General features: G+C 36.3%; 3 protein-coding genes across 4 annotated transcripts in view; 2 read left to right on the top strand and 1 right to left on the bottom strand.

Moving 5' to 3' along the window:
* LOC143182555 (uncharacterized) overlaps positions 1 to 12,240 on the top strand; it is a 124,832-nt gene extending 112,592 nt beyond the window's left edge. Inside the window, exons 5-12 of the mRNA XM_076383602.1 lie at positions 5,677 to 5,870; positions 6,935 to 7,114; positions 8,202 to 8,527; positions 9,121 to 9,281; positions 9,926 to 10,483; positions 11,371 to 11,540; positions 11,617 to 11,766; positions 12,102 to 12,240. Coding sequence (XP_076239717.1) covers positions 5,677 to 5,870; positions 6,935 to 7,114; positions 8,202 to 8,527; positions 9,121 to 9,281; positions 9,926 to 10,483; positions 11,371 to 11,540; positions 11,617 to 11,766; positions 12,102 to 12,221 — 1,859 coding nt within the window. The 3' untranslated portion in view covers positions 12,222 to 12,240. The remainder of the gene's footprint in view (positions 1 to 5,676; positions 5,871 to 6,934; positions 7,115 to 8,201; positions 8,528 to 9,120; positions 9,282 to 9,925; positions 10,484 to 11,370; positions 11,541 to 11,616; positions 11,767 to 12,101) is intronic.
* Positions 12,241 to 15,918: 3,678 nt separating this feature from the next.
* On the bottom strand, positions 15,919 to 18,735 carry LOC143182557 (uncharacterized). Its single transcript, XM_076383605.1, has 7 exons — positions 18,559 to 18,735; positions 18,400 to 18,478; positions 17,806 to 18,331; positions 17,451 to 17,712; positions 17,289 to 17,349; positions 16,569 to 17,216; positions 15,919 to 16,496 (listed from the first exon to the last, which is right to left on the bottom strand). Exons 1-7 carry the CDS (start codon positions 18,586 to 18,588, stop codon positions 16,132 to 16,134), a joined length of 1,971 nt encoding a protein of 656 aa, XP_076239720.1. The 5' UTR covers positions 18,589 to 18,735; the 3' UTR covers positions 15,919 to 16,131.
* Positions 18,736 to 18,903: 168 nt separating this feature from the next.
* On the top strand, positions 18,904 to 19,855 carry LOC143182558 (MICOS complex subunit MIC13 homolog QIL1). 2 transcript variants are annotated; one of them, XM_076383606.1, is made up of 3 exons: positions 18,904 to 19,145; positions 19,210 to 19,369; positions 19,549 to 19,855. In XM_076383606.1, the coding sequence occupies exons 1-3, from the start codon at positions 19,090 to 19,092 to the stop codon at positions 19,714 to 19,716; spliced, it is 384 nt and encodes a 127-aa protein (XP_076239721.1). In that variant the 5' UTR covers positions 18,904 to 19,089; the 3' UTR covers positions 19,717 to 19,855. The 2 variants fall into 2 exon arrangements, with proteins under 2 accessions (XP_076239721.1, XP_076239722.1); XM_076383607.1 differs by having other exon boundaries at positions 18,935 to 19,103.
* Positions 19,856 to 22,686: the final 2,831 nt, after the last annotated feature.

Below are 22,686 nucleotides of genomic sequence, written 5' to 3'. Positions count from 1 at the left end.
TTTTCTATTTATGTCGAAATTTTCCTAGCCAGTGTATAATTTCAATAATTCGATAACATCTGTGTAGCATTTCATTAGCTCAATTTTATTACTGGCCTATTTAACTTGATTGGATAAATCAAGGGAATTCTATCGGATAGGTAATATTTTATTCATTCCTGATCCGCAGTTCTATCTTCACAATTATCGAAAATTATGACGAATGTTAATTGTAATTATGATACTGTATTAAGTATTGCACACAAAGTGGTCCACCTTGATGTCATCAACGAAACTCCATCAGTTCGATCGAATAGCTACCATTCAAGCCTGAATTTATTCCTAAACGATAATTACTGGTAATAAACCATAATGGTCTCGTAGTTTGGCATCGATGGCTCATTCTTAAAACTCGTGAAGTATTTCAGATAGCGATCGGCGAGCTTCGTCAGGAAATCCATGATTTCGAAATGATCCTAACAATGGGCAGACTCTTTTGGGAAGATTGACATTGCACGATTGCGAACAATAACGTGACGAGCAGAGGGGCGATTTGAATAGCGAACAAAGTGAACAATGAGCGCGATATGTCGTTCGGATCGGGTCAATATCCGGTAAAAGGCGAGTCATTTTGAATTATATGGTGCACGCTTCACGCTAAGTCTACGACTATTTGTAATAAAAAGGAGAAAAAGAGAAAGAGTTTCAATTGTGGTCGGCCCAGGAACTGGGGCCAATTTTAGCGATCGTGTTGGATCTGGCTGCAGCCCTCGATCGAACTTTATGAGAATGTAATCAGGTTTGTGAGGGCTCTGTTTGATGAGGATCTAGAGTCTGAAGAACTGCAAGCTTTTCAATGCCCTGTAATTTCGACCAGGGGCAAACGTAATAATTTGGGTTTTTAACTGTGTAACTTCTAAGTTTCATAGGATTTTTAAACAATTCGTACAGGACAGAAAACTATATTATTGAACAATTGTCACTTTTGTTCCTACACCTGGGAACAAAAGTAACATGCGATAATATGAGACAGAGATAACGATAGCATCCTATTTAAGTTTCATAAATTAAATTAAGTAATAGAAAAAATACTTTCAAAAGGTATTTCTACTTACTCCGATGATAGAAGTAAGTGTAATTGAGTTTCAAGAAATGTAATTATCATGCTAATTATTATATTATAAAGAGTTATGCTATTCATGGTAACATAAGGCTTTGGAAATTAATGTCTACTGTATTTTCAAGTCCCTTGGATAGTGGTGTAAATTCTCAAGAGAATAATTTCGTTTCTGTATCGTGAAATGAATGATTTAACGCCTTGCTCAAATCCTAAATCTTGGAAGGATTGAGTAATACAGTCGCTGGCTGTCCACCTATTTGTGGCTGTTTCGAGAGCGGCTTTTTACGCTACAAAGGCGCCCAAAATTATGACCAACAAGGTGACGCTGAAAGCGTCTCGCTGTAACGACTGAAATATGCAGCTGGTGCAGCGATACTGCATAGAATAGCGAGCAGAAAGTAATTGTTCGCGCGTCCCAGCCCAATTTCAGATATTAGGTCGTGCGTCACACCGACAACCGTCGTAAATTACAAGCTGGCTACAATTTTGGGGGAGTCACGCGGCAGAAAAAAGCGCTTCCTTTCGACTTGTTCGAAATGTTCACGAAACAAGGTTCTCTCAACGTGAACGCTGGATTCGTTCGTATTTCCGTGCCACCCCTTCGAGACCGTTCGATCTAAATGAACGAATAAAGTTGGGCAGCTTTAAAGAACGATCCCTTATGCAGAAAGGGTCTGAAGACCATTCAAGTTTAAACCCTTGCCTTACGACCTTAGGAGCACCAGGGAATTTAAACGAACGAGAAGGCCGTAAATTGGCGAACTTCTGATTAAATAATTATAATATTAAAAGATAAATTAGTGGGTTAATAACTGTCGATGGATTCATCCTCTCTTTTATCTTTGCTGAGTTAAACGATTTAAGTTTGTTCTGTTTTGTATTGCGAGAGTAACTCGTTGAGAGAGGAGCTTAAAGATCGTTTAGGGGATGATAACATGCAAAGTACGTATTAATTAGGTGAAGCACATCAAAGAGTGAGAAATTTAGAGTATGAAAGGTATTAGATATTATTTTGTTTAATATACTGCTCAAAAAATTATGGAACAGAAAAATTTAGGTAAAAATCGCCTAACTTTGACTGACGAAAACTGCGCGAAAAATCATCATAGGATCATGATCTTTTTTCTAAATTACAGCCTGAAGTCTTTACTGTAACATAGTATGTCTGGATTTTAAGTTTAGCGCATCCCCATTACTGTAGCGCCTTATATCTGAAGGCATGTTTATCGTATTGAAAATTCCAAAGTTTGATGAAATGCACGGACTTCCTAGAATTCTTTTCGGGACTATCGTTCACAGGATCATACAGGCCGATTCTTCCCCTTTAATTTAAAAAAAGAATCAAGTTGCTGCGATTTTTTTTCGCGAAGTTACAGCACTTCAAAGTAACCCTTGCATTTTGGTACCACATGGGGTAGTGCCAGTATATGGCAATAATGCAAGGGTTACTTTGAAGAGCTGTAACTTCGCGAAAAAAAATCGTATCGAGTTGATTCTTTTTTTAAATTAAAGGGGACGGTTCCCACTATATGTGACCTTAAACTGCATCTCCAAAAAAAATTTTAACCAGTCCTTGCATTTTGTCAAACTTTGCAATTTGCTGTATTGAACAATGCCAAATTTGACGGGATGTACAGTCTTGGAAAAATTTTTTCATGAGATACCGTTCACAGGAGCATAAAATTGGAACCTTCCCCTTTAATTTAAAAAAAGAATCAAGTTGCTGCGATTTTTTTTCGCGAAGTTACAGCACTTCAAAGTAACCCTTGCATTTTGGTACCACATGGGGTAGTGCCAGTATATGGCAAATATGCAAGGGTTACTTTGAAGAGCTGTAACTTCGCGAAAAAAAATCGTATCGAGTTGATTCTTTTTTTAAATTAAAGTGGAAGGTTCCGGCTATATGAGACCTTAAACTTCATCTCCAAAAAAAATTTTAACCAGTCCTTGCATTTTGTCAAACTTTGCAATTTGCTGTATTGAACAATGCCAAATTTGACGGGATGTACAGTCTTGGAAAAATTTTTTCATGAGATACCGTTCACAGGAGCATAAAATTGGAACCTTCCCCTTTAATTTAAAAAAAGAATCAAGTTGCTGCGATTTTTTTTCGCGAAGTTACAGCACTTCAAAGTAACCCTTGCATTTTGGTACCACATGGGGTAGTGCCAGTATATGGCAAATATGCAAGGGTTACTTTGAAGAGCTGTAACTTCGCGAAAAAAAATCGTATCGAGTTGATTCTTTTTTTAAATTAAAGGGGAAGGTTCCCACTATATGTGACCTTAAACTGCATCTCCAAAAGAAATTTTAACCAGACCCTGCATTTTGTCAAACTTTGCAATTTGCAGCATTGAACAATGCCAACTTTGACGGGATGTACAGTCTTGGAAAAATTTTTTCATGAGATACCGTTCACAGGAGCATAAAATTGGAACCTTCCCCTTTAACTTAAAAAAAGAATGAAGACGCTGCGATTTTTTTTCGCGAAGTTACAGCAATTCAAAGTAACCCTTGCATTTTGGTACCACATGGGGTAGTGCCAGTATATGGCAAATATGCAAGGGTTACTTTGAAGAGCTGTAACTTCGCGAAAAAGAATCGTATCGAGTTGATTCTTTTTTTAAATTAAAGGGTAAGGTTCCCACTATATGCGACCTTAAACTGCATCTCCAAAAAAAATTTTAACCAGACCCTGCATTTTGTCAAACTTTGCAATTTGCAGCATTGAACAATGCCAACTTTGACGGGATGTACAGTCTAGGAAAAATTTTTTCATGAGATACCGTTGACAGGAGCATAAAACTGGAACCTTCCCCTTTAACTTAAAAAAAGAATGAAGACGCTGCGATTTTTTTTCGCGAAGTTACATCACTTCAAAGTTACCCTTGCATTTTGGTACCACATGGGGTGGTGCCAGTATATGGCAAATATGCAAGGGTTACTTTGAAGAGCTGTAACTTCGCGACAAAAAATCGTATCGAGTTGATTCTTTTTTTAAATTAAAGGAGAAGGTTCCCACTATATTACACCTTAAACTGCATCTCCAAAAAAAATTTTAGCCAGTCCCTGCATTTTGTCAAACTTTGCAATTTGCAGCATTGAACAATGCCAACTTTGACGGGATGTACAATCTTGGAAAAATTTTTTCATGAGATACTGTTCACAGAAGCATAAAATTGGAACCTTCCCCTTTAATTTAAAAAAAGAATCAAGTCGCTGCGATTTTTTGTCGCGAAGTTACACCACTTCAAAGTAACCCTTGCATTTTGGTACCACATGGGGTAGTGCCAGTATATGGCAGTAATGCAAGGGTTACTTTGAAGAGCTGTAACTTCGCGAAAAAAAATCGTATCGAGTTGATTCTTTTTTTAAATTAAAGGGGACGGTTCCCACTATATGTGACCTTAAACTGCATCTCCAAAAAAAATTTTACCCAGACCCTGCATTTTGTCAAACTTTGCAATTTGCAGCATTGAACAATGCCAACTTTGACGGGATGTACAGTCTTGGAAAAATTTTTTCATGAGATACCGTTCACAGAAGCATAAAATTGGAACCTTCCCCTTTAACTTAAAAAAAGAATCAAGTCGCTGCGATTTTTTGTCGCGAAGTTACACCACTTCAAAGTAACCCTTGCATTTTGGTACCACATGGGGTAGTGCCAGTATATGGCAATAATGCAAGGGTTACTTTGAAGAGCTGTAACTTCGCGAAAAAAAATCGTATCGAGTTGATTCTTTTTTTAAATTAAAGGGGACGGTTCCCACTATATGTGACCTTAAACTGCATCTCCAAAAAAAATTTTACCCAGACCCTGCATTTTGTCAAACTTTGCAATTTGCAGCATTGAACAATGCCAACTTTGACGGGATGTACAGTCTTGGAAAAATTTTTTCATGAGATACCGTTCACAGGAGCATAAAATTGGAACCTTTCCCTTTAATTTAGAAAAAGAATCAAGTCGCTGCGATTTTTTTTCGCGAAGTTACAGCATTTCAAAGTAATCCCTGCGTTTTGTCATATATTGGCACTATCCACCGTGCTGTAAAAATGCAAGGGTTACTTTGAAGTGCTGTAACTTCGCCAAAAAAAATCGCAGCGACTTGATTCTTTTTTTGAATTAAAGAGGAAGGTTCCAATTTTAGGCTCCTATGCACGGCAACTTCGAAAAAAATTTTTCCAAGACTGTACATCCCTTCAAGTTTGGCAATTTTCAATTCGATAAACGTGCCTTCAGATTTAAGCCGCTGCAGTAGTAGAGGTACACCAAATTAAAAATTAAGATATAGTATCTTATAGTCAAGACTTCAAGCTATAACTCAAAAAATAGATCATGATTTTACGACGATTTTTGGCAGAGTTATCATCTGTCAAAGTTGACCGATTTTTGCTCAAAATTTGTCTATGCCATAATTTTTCTGAACAGTGTATATTCCCTGAAGTTGAAGAATTCGTTCATCTTACAAAGTGTTGGATTGGTTTCTCGATTAATTTTAAGCAGGGGTTCCGTGTAGAGTAGTTAAATTTTCTAAGCGAGCTCTCATGAAAGTAATTGCATCTTGTGTGATTTTCAGAGAGCACGTTCCGAGTGACGCTGCAGAAGAGTAGCCGAGGACTTGGCTTAAGCGTTTCCGGTGGTGGAACCGCTGGACCAGTTAGGGTGAAAAGACTGTTTCCTCAACAACCAGCGGCCTTGTGCAACAAACTGCAGCCTGGTGACATACTACTTGCAGCTAATGGCGTCCCTTTGACTGGCCTCACTAATTACGTAAGTAAAAAACACAGATTTGATTAATTAGAATTAAGAAGACTTAAAGTAGGCTTAAAATGAGAGATATCATAGTAGATTATTTTTTACTAGCACATTTACTTTAACTTAATTATATTTAATTTTATTTAATTTTGATGAAATACATAGTAATCGCCAACTTTTTGAAACAGTACAGTTTCATCTACTCTGCTTAGAACTAACATTTGGTATCAGTGCTCGTTTGCGCTCAAGGGGGTGAATTTATCCCCCAGCCGTTTTCCTTCATTTCAGTCTACCTGGCTTAACACGATGAGCTGGCTGCGACAAAACAACGATTACTATAGCTTTAAGCTAGGATCTACGGACTTGTCTTCTCGTAGCTCTTAGAGATTAGCATTCGATTAGCATAATACAGTCGCGTCCAGAACTGAAGGGAAGGTAGTCACTATCTCACAGTAGTTCGGTTGTCCCACGGGAGTCAAAGTGTAATATGCGTTTATATTATACAGTATATTACTGTGATATAGGATAACGCGTCAATCGTTAATTGAGAAACTTCGTACACGAATTCGGTGTTTAATCCTACTATAAACTGGATTATGTAAATAATACCAGATGAAATTATAAATTAACGAAGTCTAGATTAGATAGTTATTAAATTAAATTCGTTATGATTACAGGTGCTGACTTTTAATCTAATTTTCAAAATTGTATCTACCTATACTAACACAAATCACAAAGAAAGTATCTCTACCTATCATCTCAACAAAATGTCTCTAAAAAAATGTTCGAAAAAAATGCTCGAATTCAATTTCAAACCTTCCATCTCAATACTCTGAAACTCCAGGATATTAGAACCAACATGAACTTTCCTCGAAAGCTAAGAACCCATTCAATCAGAAGGCAAAGATTCCTCCTGCACAGCTAGATTTGAATTTCAATGGAAACGTAAGGAGAACTCGAGACGCACTAAGAGTTTCGAAATGCATAAAACTCTGTGAATACATCAGGCTGGGGGATCGAAACTTTGACAGCGAGTGTCAAGCAGGTTTTTAATTTTATTTCGGTGCAACTTGTTGCAGGAGGCCCTCGAAGTTTTACGAACGACCCCGAGCACCGTGGAGCTGGTAGTGTGTCGACTTCCGGGTGACACGAATGTCACACCACCCGGCGCACCGCCGCCACCCCCGGCGAGACGAGAGCCACCGCCACCCCTGCGGATACTCAACCCCCTGCCACCCCTACAGATCGAGCCCTGCGGCGTAAGTACCTCTTATCAAGAATCCTCGGTTGTTGCGATCGGTCAGACACCCGAATTTTCTAGATCGCTGCTCGACTGAGTTCCACCATTTTCCACCCCTTTGACGCTGTGACCATTATATGATTGTAAGGCAAAATTACCTGTGTCACGTTTTCAGAAAATTCGAGATAAATTCGTAATTGACGTATAGAATATAGAATCTATATTTTCAGAAAGAAAAAGGGGCACTGATGGGGTATTGCTTCTAGATTGTCATTTTTGCGACATCGTTTGTGATGTTTTTTATAATTTTCTTTTTATGATTTTGTTTAGAAACGTGTGTTCTCTTAATTTTTGGATTCATTCTTTCATCTTTTATTATTTCTTGAGAAGCTTAAAATAAAGCAGTTTATCTATTGAATATGGGAAGATGTTGGTTATTGTGGCTATGGTATTTTAAAAATTCTGTCACTAAGGAGAATATTTTAGAATAGAAATACTAGTAAGGAAATTTGTTCAAAGAATGGATATTAAAGGTATATTGGATGCACAGAGAGCAGAAAATACATGCTTCTCAGTTTAGCTTCCACTGAGCAAACCCAGTGGTATAACCAGTATTCATAAAACAATGACCACTAAATATACTATCTGTTACATCGAGAAACTACCCATGGGAATGCGGAATCCGATCGAAGTTCGTTTACAATTTAGATTTCGGTATCTCCTAGAGGATACACTGCTCCTGATGCATTTATAACAAATCCCCGTGCTCCTGCGTATCATGGAAGCTATTAGCTATCTACGTGTGAAAATCGTGTCGTGAAGCAGCGTTCTAAGATTCAACAACTTAGTACCTTAAACCAAACATATTCACACCACCATCAACAATATTAACCAACCTTGTTAACACGGGAAAGCGCCTCGTTTGTGTCAAATTAACAATAACAGTGACCGTTAACTAAATCACCACGAGTGTTGGTAAAATAAACTGTATACCTTAAACCAAAATAATGAAAATAAAATAAGCTAGTTAAAAATAACTCGTGCAGTTAAAGAATCAGGGCATAGTCCAACTTTGTTCAATCAAATCGTTTTGCAATCTGCCGCAGGAATTCGACATAGAGATGACGAAAGTGGGTGGTAGTCTCGGTTTCACTTTGAGAAAGGCGGACAGCAGCGCGCTGGGTCATTACGTGAGGGCGTTAGTGCGTGAGCCAGCATTAAGCGACGGCCGAATTCGCCCCGGGGACAAAATAGTGGCCGTTGATGGTGCACCATTGTCACCGATGAGCCACGAGGAGGCTGTCCAATTGCTGCGGCAGTGTGGCCCCACCGTGAGGCTTCGATTGTACAGGGACCTGGCGCAGACCCCTGTCTCTGCGCTCTCCCCGACCGAGCCTGATCATCCTCTCCGTCCACCACGAACAAGTTTGAGGTAAACTTCTCCTTGTAATTAAGCCCCCTTCACGATCGAACAGGAAAATAAATTTCCGCTGCATAATTCATCGCGAACGCCCTGCAATTGAAAGTTTCAAATTGTGGGAACTTGCGGCTGACTTGCTGGCCTAATGTCTTTACTTGTCTTACGTCTTCTCTAGTGGAGGGTTGGTGCTTGTAATTGTCGGTGTTGTTTTTTAGATTTAACTCTTAACTGCTGTTATTCTTGCAACATCCTGGGCATGATGTATGCAGGGTGAACCATTTGAGATTTTATATGTAGTTGTCTCTTAAATTATAGATTGTTTTAAGAAATGTTTCAAATAAAACGTCCACCTGGAGACCTAGTAAGAAGCCCTAGTAGACTAGAAAACTAGAGAACTAGAAAGTCCACCTAGAAATGTATTGATAATAATGTTTGAATTTGTAATAATATTTCACCAGAGCAGTTAAGGGTTAAGTATTGTCTGAAGAGGGAATTTAGTTGTCGATACCAAGACTTGAATGGTACCAATATGAGGTGACTGTTATCAGGGCGTGGTGTAGAGTTTAATTGGAGTGTAATCATGGAGTTTGGAAATATTCTTGCAGGCAAGAAGCCGTAGACATGCTATGCGACCTAGCAGTTCGGAAATTATCGCCAGGCACGTCGAGCGGTTCCAGCTGCAAGCAATCACCTGGGGCGTCTTGCAATTCTCCGAGAAGACTTCGTCGCCTGGCCACGCGAACGCCCACCGCTGAGAACGAACAAGGTATTTGGCATTCAGTCCGTGCCATTTTATCGTACCCTTAAGTCAGTGTTATTTTACTTCAAGCTTGGAGTCTGAAATAATCTGGTAGTTGTTGCACTTGCTCCTCTTTTCTGGCTCGATAAAGCTACCTTCGTGAAGGACAACTACGAGACAGGTTGAAGGAGTAGTTAAAGAAATTTAGAGGGTGCATATTGGAAGTTAGAATTAAGAGAGATTAATTGTTCTCGTTTTTTTATGATCAAGGTTTCTTCTACAATATCTGAAGCAATACACAATTTCATTGTTTGCCATTTCTGAATGTTATCATGAAAGTAGATAATCACTCTTGCATACTCTTTCGAGTCCCTAGAAGGGGTCCTCTTTTCCAAGTCTCAATAATAATTCATCAAGAGCAAAACAGAATCTTCGCCTGCTCAACACGTTGAAGACCAGTGACCCTTCCACAGGGTCAGAGGCTAGCTCTCATGATCCAAGGACACATTTTTCATAATTTTTCTGCCCAGAAGACTGTTGTCATCTCCGAGGACAGTCTTGGCAAGCCCCACTGGTCTCGAACGTGTTAAACAGCGATCGAACACGACCTTCGACCTCCTTACTTAGCTACCTCGAAAATCCCAATCTAAGGAAGATATCCGTCGTTCCAGATGCTCTGGAGAAGCATTCGAGCGTGCAGACAACGTCGACTGCCAGCCAGGCGGAGACATCCGATTCCGACCAGTGCTCGATCAGGACACAGATAACAAATTCCCAACCGAACACACCTGGAACCGACATAATCGATCCGCCACCGCTGTATGACGTGTGCGACTCCAGCGATTCCTCGTCGATGCATCCGTCGCGGCCGAGTTTCCTCGACCTGTCGGCGCCCCAAGGGAAGCCTCATTTCCAGTTCTGCAGCCTGGACTCCGACCCCGAGTACCCAGAAGGAGGCGACGGGATCGTCGACGAGGGCGAAAGAAACGGGGCTTCAGAGGCTGATTACCAGCGTAGAGGGGCGAATGGCTTATCCAGCGACGAACACGATAACGGGCTGCCCTCGGAGCCAGCCTCGATGCCACCTGTTCTCTCAGCGAGCGGCTCCAGTTCCGCTGCGTTCAGTTACAAGAATCCCGCTTATCAAAGCGCTAATCCAGCCTGCGGCGTTAGCATCGACCCTGTGGCGAAGAACAAGACTACACACTCGAGTGATCAGGATATACCTGGTTAGTCGATGTCTCAATTACTATTAATTGCTTGGGCGATTGATGTGATCATTGGGCGAGGTCTGTGGATCTTGGTGCTTTGTAGAGAAACGTGGTTTTTGGGGAATTGAATTTGTTGAATTTTGTAGAATCACTGCTAGCTGGTTTTCTAGACTCTTTTGGATTAATTGTTCAGCTATCAATTAATAATTTTGATAAATGGAATTGTAAATATTGAATTGTGAAGATTAGAGAATATGTAAATGCGTACATTTGTGTAATTTGAATGATTCATAATTTGCAGTAAATCACGCAGAAAATATCATGAATTAGGAGCAAGTGAATGAAATATAAATAGAGGTGTTTTAAGTGCTACTCGCTGGCAACTCGAAGCTTATGGTACTTCATTATCTTATCGGTTGAATAGTAGTACATACATAAGCACACCGTGTCATGTTACTGTTACGTCGAGTCACCTTGATTTTGCGCAGAAGTCAGTCGACCACGAATAAACCGCAGTCATCGTTCAACGATAGTTAAATATTTTTATGCAGCATCGACATCTTGTATTATCTAATCCCTTGTATACCAGTAGCCGATACTTTTCATTTATAACGATGGAACCTGTCTGACGTGGAAGTGGGAGTGACTACTGTCCAGTTGTCGACAATACTGCGCGAACTTCCATTTGCATAGTGAAACGTAATCGTGAACATATTTCCATTTACATTTTCCTCAGATTTTTCAACGTCCTCCGCAAAAATCAATTTCCCTAGACCACGAGGAAAATAGCTTTATCTTATCTATTATAAAAGTGATCCAAGTGTGGCTGAACCGAATGACTGCTCGTGTGACCTCGCCCTGGCAGTCTAATGCAAAGTCGTGATTGAATTTTACCTGTGACACAGGAAAGATTTTGGGAGCAGACGACCCTGCTGGCAGCAAGGGTTTGTTGAAGTGGAAAGGCGTGATGTTCGCCCCGGATGATGGGATAGATAAAAACGAAAACGAAGAGAAAGTCGGAAAAGACACCACGGATTCAGCTGTTCCTGATGAAGAACTTGAACAAGGAACTGAGGTAAGTTTTCTTCATCTAAATTACGTTATACCATTTCCTTTTAAATGTACAATTTTTATTATTCTTGTCGCTGAAGGTGTTCATGGTTGAGCTGACACGTGGGTGGAACAGCCGATTAGGATTTAGCTTGCAGCCAGAAGGGAATCACACAGTCATCTCTGTGGTGCATCCCGACAGTGTCGCAGCCAAAGATGGAAGACTAAAGCAAGGAGATGTGCTTTTAATGGTAACGTAATCTTTTGCTAATATAAAGAAAAGAGTAATAATAAAGAGAACTTTAATATTGTCTTAAGTCCACCCTCGAGATTTAATTATTCTACACTAATGCAAACAATTCTCACGAAGTTAAAAAAGCTAGTACGAGATAGATACTCTTTTATTAAAAGCACTTTTCATGCCTCGCGACTTGCTTGGAATATGAAGCCATTGTTTGCGAAAAGACCACTCGAATCACTTTAAAATCCAGAGTTATGAAGTCGACGTTCCATTATTCATTTAGAGATTAAATGAATTTTTTTAAATATTTCACATCTGTGTGAATAATTCCTTCTTTTATTTCAGGTGAACGATGAGAGCGTGAAGGATATGTCTACAGCGGACATAATAGATCTTCTGCGAAAGATACGGGGTTCCATAGGCATCACAGTCATGAGACGAACCAAACGAGAAAACGTAACGTGACGCTAGTCTGGATGCGCAATACAGAAAATTAGATGAATAAGAGGGGAACTACTGTGCCAGACACTATAATACAATTTGCATAGTTGTATGCAGGATTGGTTCACGAAGTCTTGAGCAAGAATTGATTCTCTGCACTTCGATCCACTCACTGAGGGCTAATTTGTCTGCCACTTAATTTGCTCCCTCAAATTCAGTCGACTTATCGATAAAGTGCAATATAAACATTATTGTGAATAGATCTGTAAATATAGTCTACGAAAATCGAAGAGCCTTAGATGCGCTGTGGTCGTTTAAACAATCATAATTAGGTGCAGCTCCTGTAATTACAGATCGATTCGTTCGAACTAGATTTGAAGCTGCATTCGAGTGATGAACAATTGAATTTAATTGTTGTATATTTCGAAATATATTATTAATCTAGAGAAAAGGATTATTTGAACAGTATTGTTCAGAACAAACCTGTTGGGGTTCGTTTAAGGTAATAAGACTGCTTTAAAAAATGTAGAAAAACCGCGAAGGTAATGAAAAACGCGGTTGGCATGTAGAGATTTATTCGAATCGAAAAACTTTAACGTGACTCCTTTATTTTTACGAAACCTCTGAGGAACTTTACGCTTCGTCTTGAAATATGAACACTTGTCGATTGCAAAGTAGGTTATTTTTCTAAGCTTCTCGATTCTTCACGAAGTTAAAATATAGGGCGTTTCAGACTTGCAAGTCAATGTAATAACGTAATATAACAATACAATTGACAGATATTTAATGAATTATATATGAATTTAAATAATTCAACTTAAGGTTGGTATGTCGCCCTATAGCCTACTGAATCTTTAATTAAATAATTAAGATGCATGGTTTCCAATCTTATGTCCTCCAGAAGTTAATAGCAATTCTTCACTGCGATATATTCTCTTCTTATCGATCCAAGGATCGTTCGTTCTACTTTATTCTAACTAAAATATTCTCCAATTCTAAGAAAGTATTGCAATGTGATTCATCATAATGACCTTTAAAAAATGAGTGCGTCAAGAGAAGAAAATTGTAGAAATAGTGTAAAATTGTAGATAGTCCATACATCTAAAAATACTCTTAAGAGAATGAGTGATAAATACACTATAAATTAATCAGAAAATTGAAACAAAAGCAATTGTTCCGAGTGCAATAAGATAAAAAATATGGACCGAGCTCGTTAATCAAAGAGTCAATCAAAATATCGAAGGATGGTGCCGTGAATGAAACTGTCGCTAAATTAGCGCTCCCATGTAAATAACTGTAAAATAATCATGTTCCTTCTTTTTTAATATTACGTTTCCAAAGTTCGAAATATAGACTCAGACATGTCGAACATATCGTTGCAAACTATGACCCGCCTAGTGTTACGTATTCGTACGCGTACGATATTACGCGACTTGTATTATAATTATTCCACGATTTCGCAGAACGCAATCGATATGTCATACTTTCTGCCAAATAACGTGTACTCATTAACGATTTCTTGTACATATGCTAATTTAGTTATCAAGCTTGTGCGATACATAAATAAAATCGACACGACGTTCGATAGAAAGTATGACAATTCACGAATTTTGGACTGCTGTAACATTGTAAACTAATGTTTCCTACCGAAACAATATTACATGTGTATATTAATCAACGACGAAGAGAAACTATATGAAATACAATCGTTAATATTATCGTATTCAGGTTCTGTGTAATAGAAGCCACTTGAAGCCGTTTGAATTTTCGCGCCATCTATTCCATGCGTCGATCGGTTCGATAATCGAATGGACCGCGCAGTCCTTTTAGTTTAGCGCGGAGCGCGGAGGAGAAGACACGAAAGTTCCACGTAGCTGTAAGTTCTTTATAAAATACGATATTTTAAACAATTGCAGCAGTATTTTGCATATATGGCGCTACGCAATATCTGTTTTCTAATTTATCGAAAATATCTAGCGATCGACATTCTTTTTCTTTCGAACAGACATCAAAGCGTCGTCTATCTTACTCCATGGGTATTCGTTTCTTTGAAAATTGAAATTACGAATGGTTTCACTTGGTAAAATTTTGGTTTTGTTTCATCTGTTAAATTAAACTTTACTGAAATATAGGATATTCGTTATTCTGCGATATCTCAGACTTATTTGTGAAAGAAAATTAGGTTTGGAAATAGTGTTTATGTTTCTTCTTCCTTTGATGAATTTTCCTGGTTTTCTGTGCACAGGAACAAATGCCTAGACCTATTTGCATTATATTTAGGAGTGTAGTAAACGTTGAGTAACTACCTCGCGTGATGCCATACCAATCAGCAGTGGTTCTCAAACTTTTTATGCGCAACCCTAATCGCGAAAGCGTGATTGCATTAATGAGCAACGCAAGCGATAATGTAGAGCAAAGCGTAATGATTTTAAAGCGGGCTAAAGTTTGAAACCTGTCGAAATATTGAAAGATAGAGATATTTTTGAATATAAATTTATTTTTGGATTGTATCCCTTAAGAAATAGAACAGAACGAAATTATTATTTCCAAAGTACAGAAATGTGTATAATTCTATGGCGATGTAAGACAATGTAAAAGAAAGATATCTTGCATACGAGTACACTATAGTTTATCCATCCCAAATTTTGTTGTATTGATATATTTTTGAATGAAATCGTATATACAGTAATGACAAATAACTAATTATATTTTGAGCGGATAAATTGTTATGGACATTCACTATTTTATTCAAAGAGATTTATAATGGTATAATGAGATAATATTGAATTATCCATTAATTAATGTTAAAATTAGTGGTACGATGTTTGGCAATACTCAAATCCTCTGGTTTCGCAAAGAATAGTTTTAGAAACACTGCCAGATATGAATAACACTTAATTGTTAATGCAAATCACTTAAAGCTGTAGAAGAGTCTCATTCCTATAACAATGTTGTACTTGTATTTATTCACAAGAGAAATGCATATACAGTATAAAATGAAATATAAATCATCACCGTAAGATTGCTATAAAATATCTAAAAAAAAGAAAGAACTTGGAATAAAGTGTTTCATGAATGTGATAGTTGTTCCATTAGAATGTTAGAAGCCTTCAAAGTTGTATAAAATAAAAAGGAAATTATATTCGACTGCTATCATACATATATACATAATGTACATGAGATTAAATGTATAAATGATACCAAAGGCTATAAATAATAAAATCAGTAACAAAGACAGATATTTTATGCGTGAACAACGTCGAAGACAGCTATTTTAATGTTAAGTTAGGCTTCTTATATTACTGTTAATGTCTACACATGTGTGAGATGTAAATTTGTGTTTATGGTCATTTTATCACTGTTGATCCCTTTCTGATTAAGATAATACGATATATTCAATAAAATTTGGTGTCTTTGATAGAAGATTTTCTGATCTCTTCAATACATACATTTATGCTAAGTAAATCCCATTCGCTAAGAAAAAACATAGGAGTGAAATAAAAATGTAGGAGTTCAAAGAAAACAATTTTAATGATTAAGTAAATTTTTTTATTCATATCAAATACTATTCAATAATACATTCATACAAGTAGACAATACACGTTACAGAATAAAGTCAATTATAAAACAACACAAAGAAAACTACATTTCATTGTAAAGACTACTGTCTGTTATCTCTCTTTTTACGATAAAGTATTTTAATGTCACAATACAAGATTCGAGATTACACAAGCTAAACAAAAATTGGCAGTCAAAATTAAATACTATTCTCGTATATTAAAATACAAATAAGTTATATCGTTCATTCGATCTATTTACACGTATTTTTTTAATTTCCATGTCACAGACATTTTTTTTAAAAGTTGAAAAGAAATACTTACTGAAATTTTCAAAGCATATACTTACAGGTAATTTACAAAAAATGTCTTTCTTTTTATAAGACATTATTTTTAAGTCTTGTCCTAGCAGACTTCCTCAAACTAGTCCCATCTTCCGCGATAGTCGAGTTTAATATTTGTTTCCTTGCTCGCGATTTCTGTTGCGAATGTTTCTGCATGTTATCATTCATACCACTTTGGGATTCTTCATTGTTTGATTCATCAGTTTCGCTAAACTGACATTGTGTCGATTTTTTCACTTTTTTCTTCGTACTCCGAAAGACTTTATCATTTTGCGTGATATCGCGACTTCTCTTCCGTAATGATCGTCTTCCTGGAGATGAACTTACATTTTCCTTCTCCAAACTTGAACCCAGGATAGTGTTATTCAAAAATCCATGATCAGTAGAATTTAGTTTACCTGTAAGAATGGTTTTAGTATTCACTATTCATATAATTCTACAGTTTTTATATGCGTAACTAGATTACGTACTGTAATTAAATTTACTATCAACGCTATCGTTGCTCGATAAATCATAATGAATATCTTGTAACACGGACGATTTTCCATCCTCTTCCTGATCGGAAGTATTGTTGGAGTCAAGATCAATTTTACTAGTAGAAACATAGTCCATTCTCCTGATTCCATCTTTCCCAGATGACTTCGCCTTTGCTTGCAATATCATTCTGTACTTTGATGTATTTGATGGTCTTTCAGAATCGATCTCTGGTATGCTCTTATGTGCATGCATTTCTTTACTAATTACAGAGATATCGCTAAGCGCGTCAGAGTTATCATCTTTCTCGATTCTTACGACTTCACCTCCAACGCTTAGGGCTCTCTTCTCAGGGGATAATTCAACGTTGAAAAATTTCTTCGGGGCGGTACTAGAATACATTTGCAATGGGCAGGAAGCGTCTGAATCAGAATCTTGTATATAAACACCCAAGTTTGCGAACTCGTTTTTATCATTATCAGTCATGGAATCATCTGAACTTTCGGCTACTTCTGTTTTTGGAATGTTTTCGCTGTTCCCTATACTTTCGTTTAATAAACTACGTCTGACAGTCGAATTTTTGGAAGGGTTAATGTTCTTGATCTGTTTAATTAAATTTTCGAAACTCTCCTTATGTGATTCCACTGAAAAGAAAAGTAAGGGAAATTAAAATATTATGTGAAGTATCTTTTATAAATTACTGAAGTAAAACTTACGGTACTTCTTTCTCTCATCATCTATCACACTTTGATCTGCATTTCTATTCACTTGTAATTTCTGAAATAGGGAAGAATTCCATATAGAAAATTATAAAATATCTACATAGATTTAGAATTTTGGGAATAATTAAATACGAGAATAAATGTGAAAGTAATTACAACTATAATTGATGAAGTTTTATTCATTTTTTTCTCAAGATTTTCTTCATCTTCACATTGTTTAAGCAACTCTGAAATTGATCTAGGATTTAATTTATCACATTCTGCGTTGTACAGAACAATGTATCTTTGCAATCTAGTTTCTAAAACTCTTCTATCTCCTTGAGATGATAAACCAAATTCTTTTAATTTCTTTCTTAGCACAGCATCCTTCATCAAACTAAATACTAGCTTTGGCAGAGGTTTACGTTTTGATTTCATCCTATAAGAAAACATTAATAATTTATAGATACATACAAAAATTAACAGGTTTTTTTACCCATAATTCTTTAAAATTATATGCTACTATTCTTACATTTCTGGCTTATCTTTCATTGATTCTCTTTTTAAACAGTCATCAAGATGTTTATTTATATGCAATTCTGAAATAGTCACTTTACATACTGGGCATATAACAACCTTAGTATCTTCTGTACTTATTGGATATGGTCTTTTTGTACTTTTAGGTGTAAACATTAAAGGTATCTTGGTTCTTCCACTAGTACTAGGACTAGATAAATCCTTTTGCATCTTAGAAGAAGGTGATGCATTATGGATAGAACTGATACTCTTATTAATAATTTTATGTTCTTGTTTCTCTGGATACGTGTCTTTATTAACAGATACTGTTGGTGAGTTTAAGGTAACATCAGCTGTTTCATTTTGCATGAACTGTGTTTGAATTTGTAAGCATCTTTTCAACTTATCTTTAATTTTCAGAAACAGACTAATGACTTCATCCAGGACTTTGTTCTTTCTTAAATCTTTCTCGAATGTTTCTGCAAAGCATGCAGGGCATTGTGTTTTATAATGTAAATATTTCCTAATACACAAGGAGCAATCTGAAATATAATAGTAAATTAAAGCTCTGAATGTCCAGTTACTGGAGAATATAAAAATTCTATCTCACAATTATGAGAACATGATGTCATAACAGAAGTTTCCATGTATTCGTAACATATTCCACAAACTAGTAGATCCTCTATATGCTGCAAGAAGAGTGTTTCTCTACATTCCTCGTTCATATTATGAATGAAAGAAATTTCGTATAAAGGTATGGATTTGTTACCTTCAATTCTATATATTCCTTAGGCCACATTATACTATATTGCACATAACAAACTAATTTTTCAGGTTAGATCAAATAAACATTTTGGTGATGAAATTTCGTTATTTATTACATATACAGGAATGAAGCGAATAAACAAATATTCAGTTATAAACTAGCAATGGTAAACATTGCACACATAAATTACAATTTTATAAAAATTGAAAACAACGGTGCGATACATTCGCGCCGTTTTTGGGCTTCTACATAACGCAGATGTAAAGGAATACACAGGTAATCACAGCAGCTACTCCAATGTTTATCTATTATCAATTCTATAATTTTTAAATGCAAAATTATTTTTAGAAATTTCAGAAATCATTTCTTCATTAATTAAACCTAAAAAAATTCAAACGCATCCACATTGATACATAGATTTATATTTATACAAACCGGAAGTCAATAAGGAGGTTTACATAATATTTGTATGTGACAAAGTGACAAACGAAGGAGCAATAATAATCATCGTGTCAAAGTAACTTTCGTTGCACGATGGGTTGGATTTGGTTAGTACAATCACTGAAATCTAAGAACGGAGTGCTTTTATGGTATTTACATGGTATTATAATCGTGTGATAGATTAAAAATTCTAACCAGAGGTTATGTCCTTAGGTTTACAATTAAATCTTCTATTGTTGGTGGAGTTGTGTATTATACTTATTGCGAAGGCGTGTGGTCAAAATCAGAAGAAACAGCTAAATTATACCAAAAAGTATATGCTACTACAGCTCCTTATATTAGGCACAATATACCTAAAGACATACGAGATGAGGTAATGTTTACATACACCTATCTTTTTCATTTCAATATTTTTCATAATTATTAATTTACACACGTATTACATAGTATCTAAAAATAAATGTCTGAAGGATTAATGCTACAGATTTTATTCTATTACATCTGTTACAAGCATCAATTGTGAATAATTAATTTTTTGAAAATCTTTTTCAGCTGTCTGCTTTACCAAGTGTAAATGATCTTTCAAGCTTTGTTAAAACATCTTGGAACAAAGGAGTCATGACCAGCATGGAGTTTCTAGCAGACTTACCCACTCATGTAACTAATGGAGCCAGCAGCCTCTCTGAAGTAATACAAAAATACATGAAAGATATTAACTAAAGAAAATTAGATAGTCCGTGTGGTTGTTAGTATTGTTCTACAGACTCTTGGATGTAAATTATGTAGCTAAAGTTTACAGATAAGACAGATCACATTACTTGTATGTTCATTTTGTATATATTAAAAGTTATACACTATTGTTATTTGTTTAATGTAAACTGATTTTATAGCACCATATGTGAGAAATAAACATATTTAAATATATATGAAAGAGATTTTATTTCATTCCTAATGAAACACTAATATTTTTCACACTGTCATGGATAAATATAAAAACATTTCCTCAAGCCACAAGTCAAAATACTACTAATTTTTTAATCTTGATATTTATTGTCTTTTTCTTTATATTTTAATAACGTTCTACACTTATGATTATGTTCACATATTTGTATAATTGTTCTGTAATTGATGTTCTTATAATCAATAAAAAGAAGTCAAAGAATTATTGTGTATTTAATAAACTCCTTTTCCCTTTTAGAATACATTAAGTTAAAAACAAAATAGTGTAGATAAACTGCTTATTTATTATTATAAAAATAGCATAACAAAAGTCCTTGTAAAGCAATTGTAAATCTAATTAATTAGTTTATTCATGTATATATTCGCATTTTAAGACTATAAGTAACTTATAGAAGCTCAAGGATTGTTTATGCACAATATTCAGTAATAAAAATTGCTTATTTAGTGCAAGAAAGGGTTTGAAAAATATTCAGGGGGCACCGCACCCTGATGATACGGCCCTTAACAAAAGTTGCTCGCGACAACTTCGCCATCTAGCGGTGGAACCCTAGAACTAAAGTCTAAACTTTAACCCGTTTTTCTGAGTTATACGTAGCGAACTAAGTTAATCTTAACTGCTGAATAGATTCCCAAATAAACGAATATAAGGGGAGAAGACAATTAGTAAATTAAATTGAAATAAATTGATTTTATTTCTAAGGTACTATCAATATCTTTGGTTATCTACATTTTAGCAGATGCTGCCAATGCCATCTAACAGTGGCACACAGTAACTAAATTACAGAAGTTATTTGCTATCGTTAGATGGCGCCACCAGCGTTGTCTTCGATAAATTTTTTTAATACTTTTTAGTAATAAATAAACAATCCTGGTACTTTATACTGTTGTATAATATGTCGTAGAGCCCCTATAATAATTCTACGGCCTTGGATTGTGAATAAATTATTCAATACCTGAATAAAACATGCATTATACACACCTTTACTTTTTGACTTGTAGCTGAGTAAAAAAAAATCTTCGGAAATATTTAATGCATGGAAAAGAAAGTAGGGACTTTCCCCTTTAAAATGAGCCCAGGCCCATTGTTATAAGATTTTTTTTCGCAAAGTTATAGGGTCCCAAAGTTTGGCAATTTTTTCGATCTCTCGTTCAATGCGGTATTCCGATGGTGAAGGCACACTTTTCCTTCAGACTACGATAACTCGGCGAAAAAAAATCGTAGATCAATTTTTAAGGTCTCGTTGGAAAGAGGAGACTTCATATTTAATATTTACTGCAGAATAGGACCCAGAAAAAATTTATTCAAACCCGGAGAGTAGCTTGAATTGGACAAGAATTTTGGAAAGACCCACCTTCTCTTACTCAACCTGTAGCTGAGCAGCAAAATTTTTCTGGGTAGGTTCTCTTCAAGGACTATAAAGTAGAAGCTTTGCCCTTTAAAATGAGACCAGGCTCATCACCCTGCGATTTTTTTTCACAAAGTTACAGCAGCTCAAAGATTGGCAATTTTTCGACTTCTAAATCATTGCGGCATTCCGATGGCGGAGGCACACATTTCCTTCAGACTACGATAACTCGGTGAAAAAAAATCGTAGATCAATTTTTAAGGTCTCGTTGGAAAGAGGAGACTTCATATTTAATATTTACTGCAGAATGAGACCCAGAAAAAATTTATTCAAACCCAGAGAGTAGCTTGAATTGGACAAGAATTTTGGAAAGACCCACCTTCTCTTACTCAACCTGTAGCTGAGCAGCAAAATTTTTCTGGGTAAGTTCTCCTCAAGGACTATAAAGTAGAAGCTTTGCCCTTTAAAATGAGACCAGGCTCATCACTCTGCGATTTTTTTTCACAAAGTTACAGCAGGTCAAAGATTGGTAATTTTTTCGATTCCTTGATCAATCCAGCACACCGATAGCAGAGGCACACTTTTCCTTCAGACTACGATAACTTGGCGAAAAAAAATCGTAGATCAATTTTTAAGGTCTCATTAGACAGAGGAGGCTCCAGACTTAACATCTACTGCAGAGTAAGACCCAGAAAAAATTTATTCATATCCGGAGAGTAGCTTGAAGTTGGCAAGAGTTTCAGGGAAACCCACCCTCTCTTACTCCAGCTGTAGCTGAGTAGCAAAATTTTTCTGTGTAAGATCTGTACAGGGACTATAAAGTAGAAGCTTTGCCCTTTAAAATGAGACCAGGCTCATCACTCTGCGATTTTTTTTCACAAAGTTACAGCAGCTCAAAGATTGGTAATTTTTTCGATTCCTTGATCAATTCAACACACCGATACCAGAGGCACACTTTTCCTTCAGATTACGATAGCTCGGCGAAAAAAAATCGTAGATCAATTTTTAAGGTCTCGTTGGACAGAGGAGGCTTCAGGCTTGAAATTCGTTAGAGAATTAGTCGCAGAAAAAATTTATTGTGCGCCTGAGGATCGTTTGAATTTTGTAAAGATTTAGGGGAGAACAGCGTTCTCTTTCTGGGCCTGTACTCACGTAGACCATGATTTTCGAGTAAATTCAATTCAGGAGTGAGAAAGTAGAGGCTTTGTCCTTTAAAATAAGTCCAGATTTATCGCCGAACGATTTTTTTTCGCGAAGTTACAGCAGCTCAAAGATCGGCAATTTTTAGAGTCATAATTATTGATACTTTATTTAAACAATAAGTGTCTGATTTTATTGTTAGAAATCAGTATATAATGAACTGCAGGATGCTTTTATTTCTATA

Source organism: Calliopsis andreniformis, chromosome 8 (assembly GCF_051401765.1).
Source record: "Calliopsis andreniformis isolate RMS-2024a chromosome 8, iyCalAndr_principal, whole genome shotgun sequence".
NCBI lineage: Eukaryota > Metazoa > Arthropoda > Insecta > Hymenoptera > Andrenidae > Calliopsis > Calliopsis andreniformis.
This window is presented reverse-complemented; position numbering and strand designations above follow the sequence as displayed.

Excerpts from the sequence above, each read along its gene's own strand:
- LOC143182557 (XM_076383605.1), bottom strand. The coding sequence starts at position 18,588 with ATGTGGCCTAAGGAATATATAGAATTGAAG. Across the intron at positions 17,350-17,450 it reads AAACTTCATCAATTATAGTT|AAATTACAAGTGAATAGAAA; the intron begins GTAATTACTTTC and ends TCCCTATTTCAG. Across the intron at positions 16,497-16,568 it reads TGATAGTAAATTTAATTACA|GTAAACTAAATTCTACTGAT; the intron begins GTACGTAATCTA and ends CCATTCTTACAG.
- LOC143182558 (XM_076383606.1), top strand. The coding sequence starts at position 19,090 with ATGGGTTGGATTTGGTTAGTACAATCACTGAAATCTAAGAACGGAGTG. Across the intron at positions 19,146-19,209 it reads AAGAACGGAGTGCTTTTATG|GTTTACAATTAAATCTTCTA; the intron begins GTATTTACATGG and ends TTATGTCCTTAG. Across the intron at positions 19,370-19,548 it reads CTAAAGACATACGAGATGAG|CTGTCTGCTTTACCAAGTGT; the intron begins GTAATGTTTACA and ends AATCTTTTTCAG.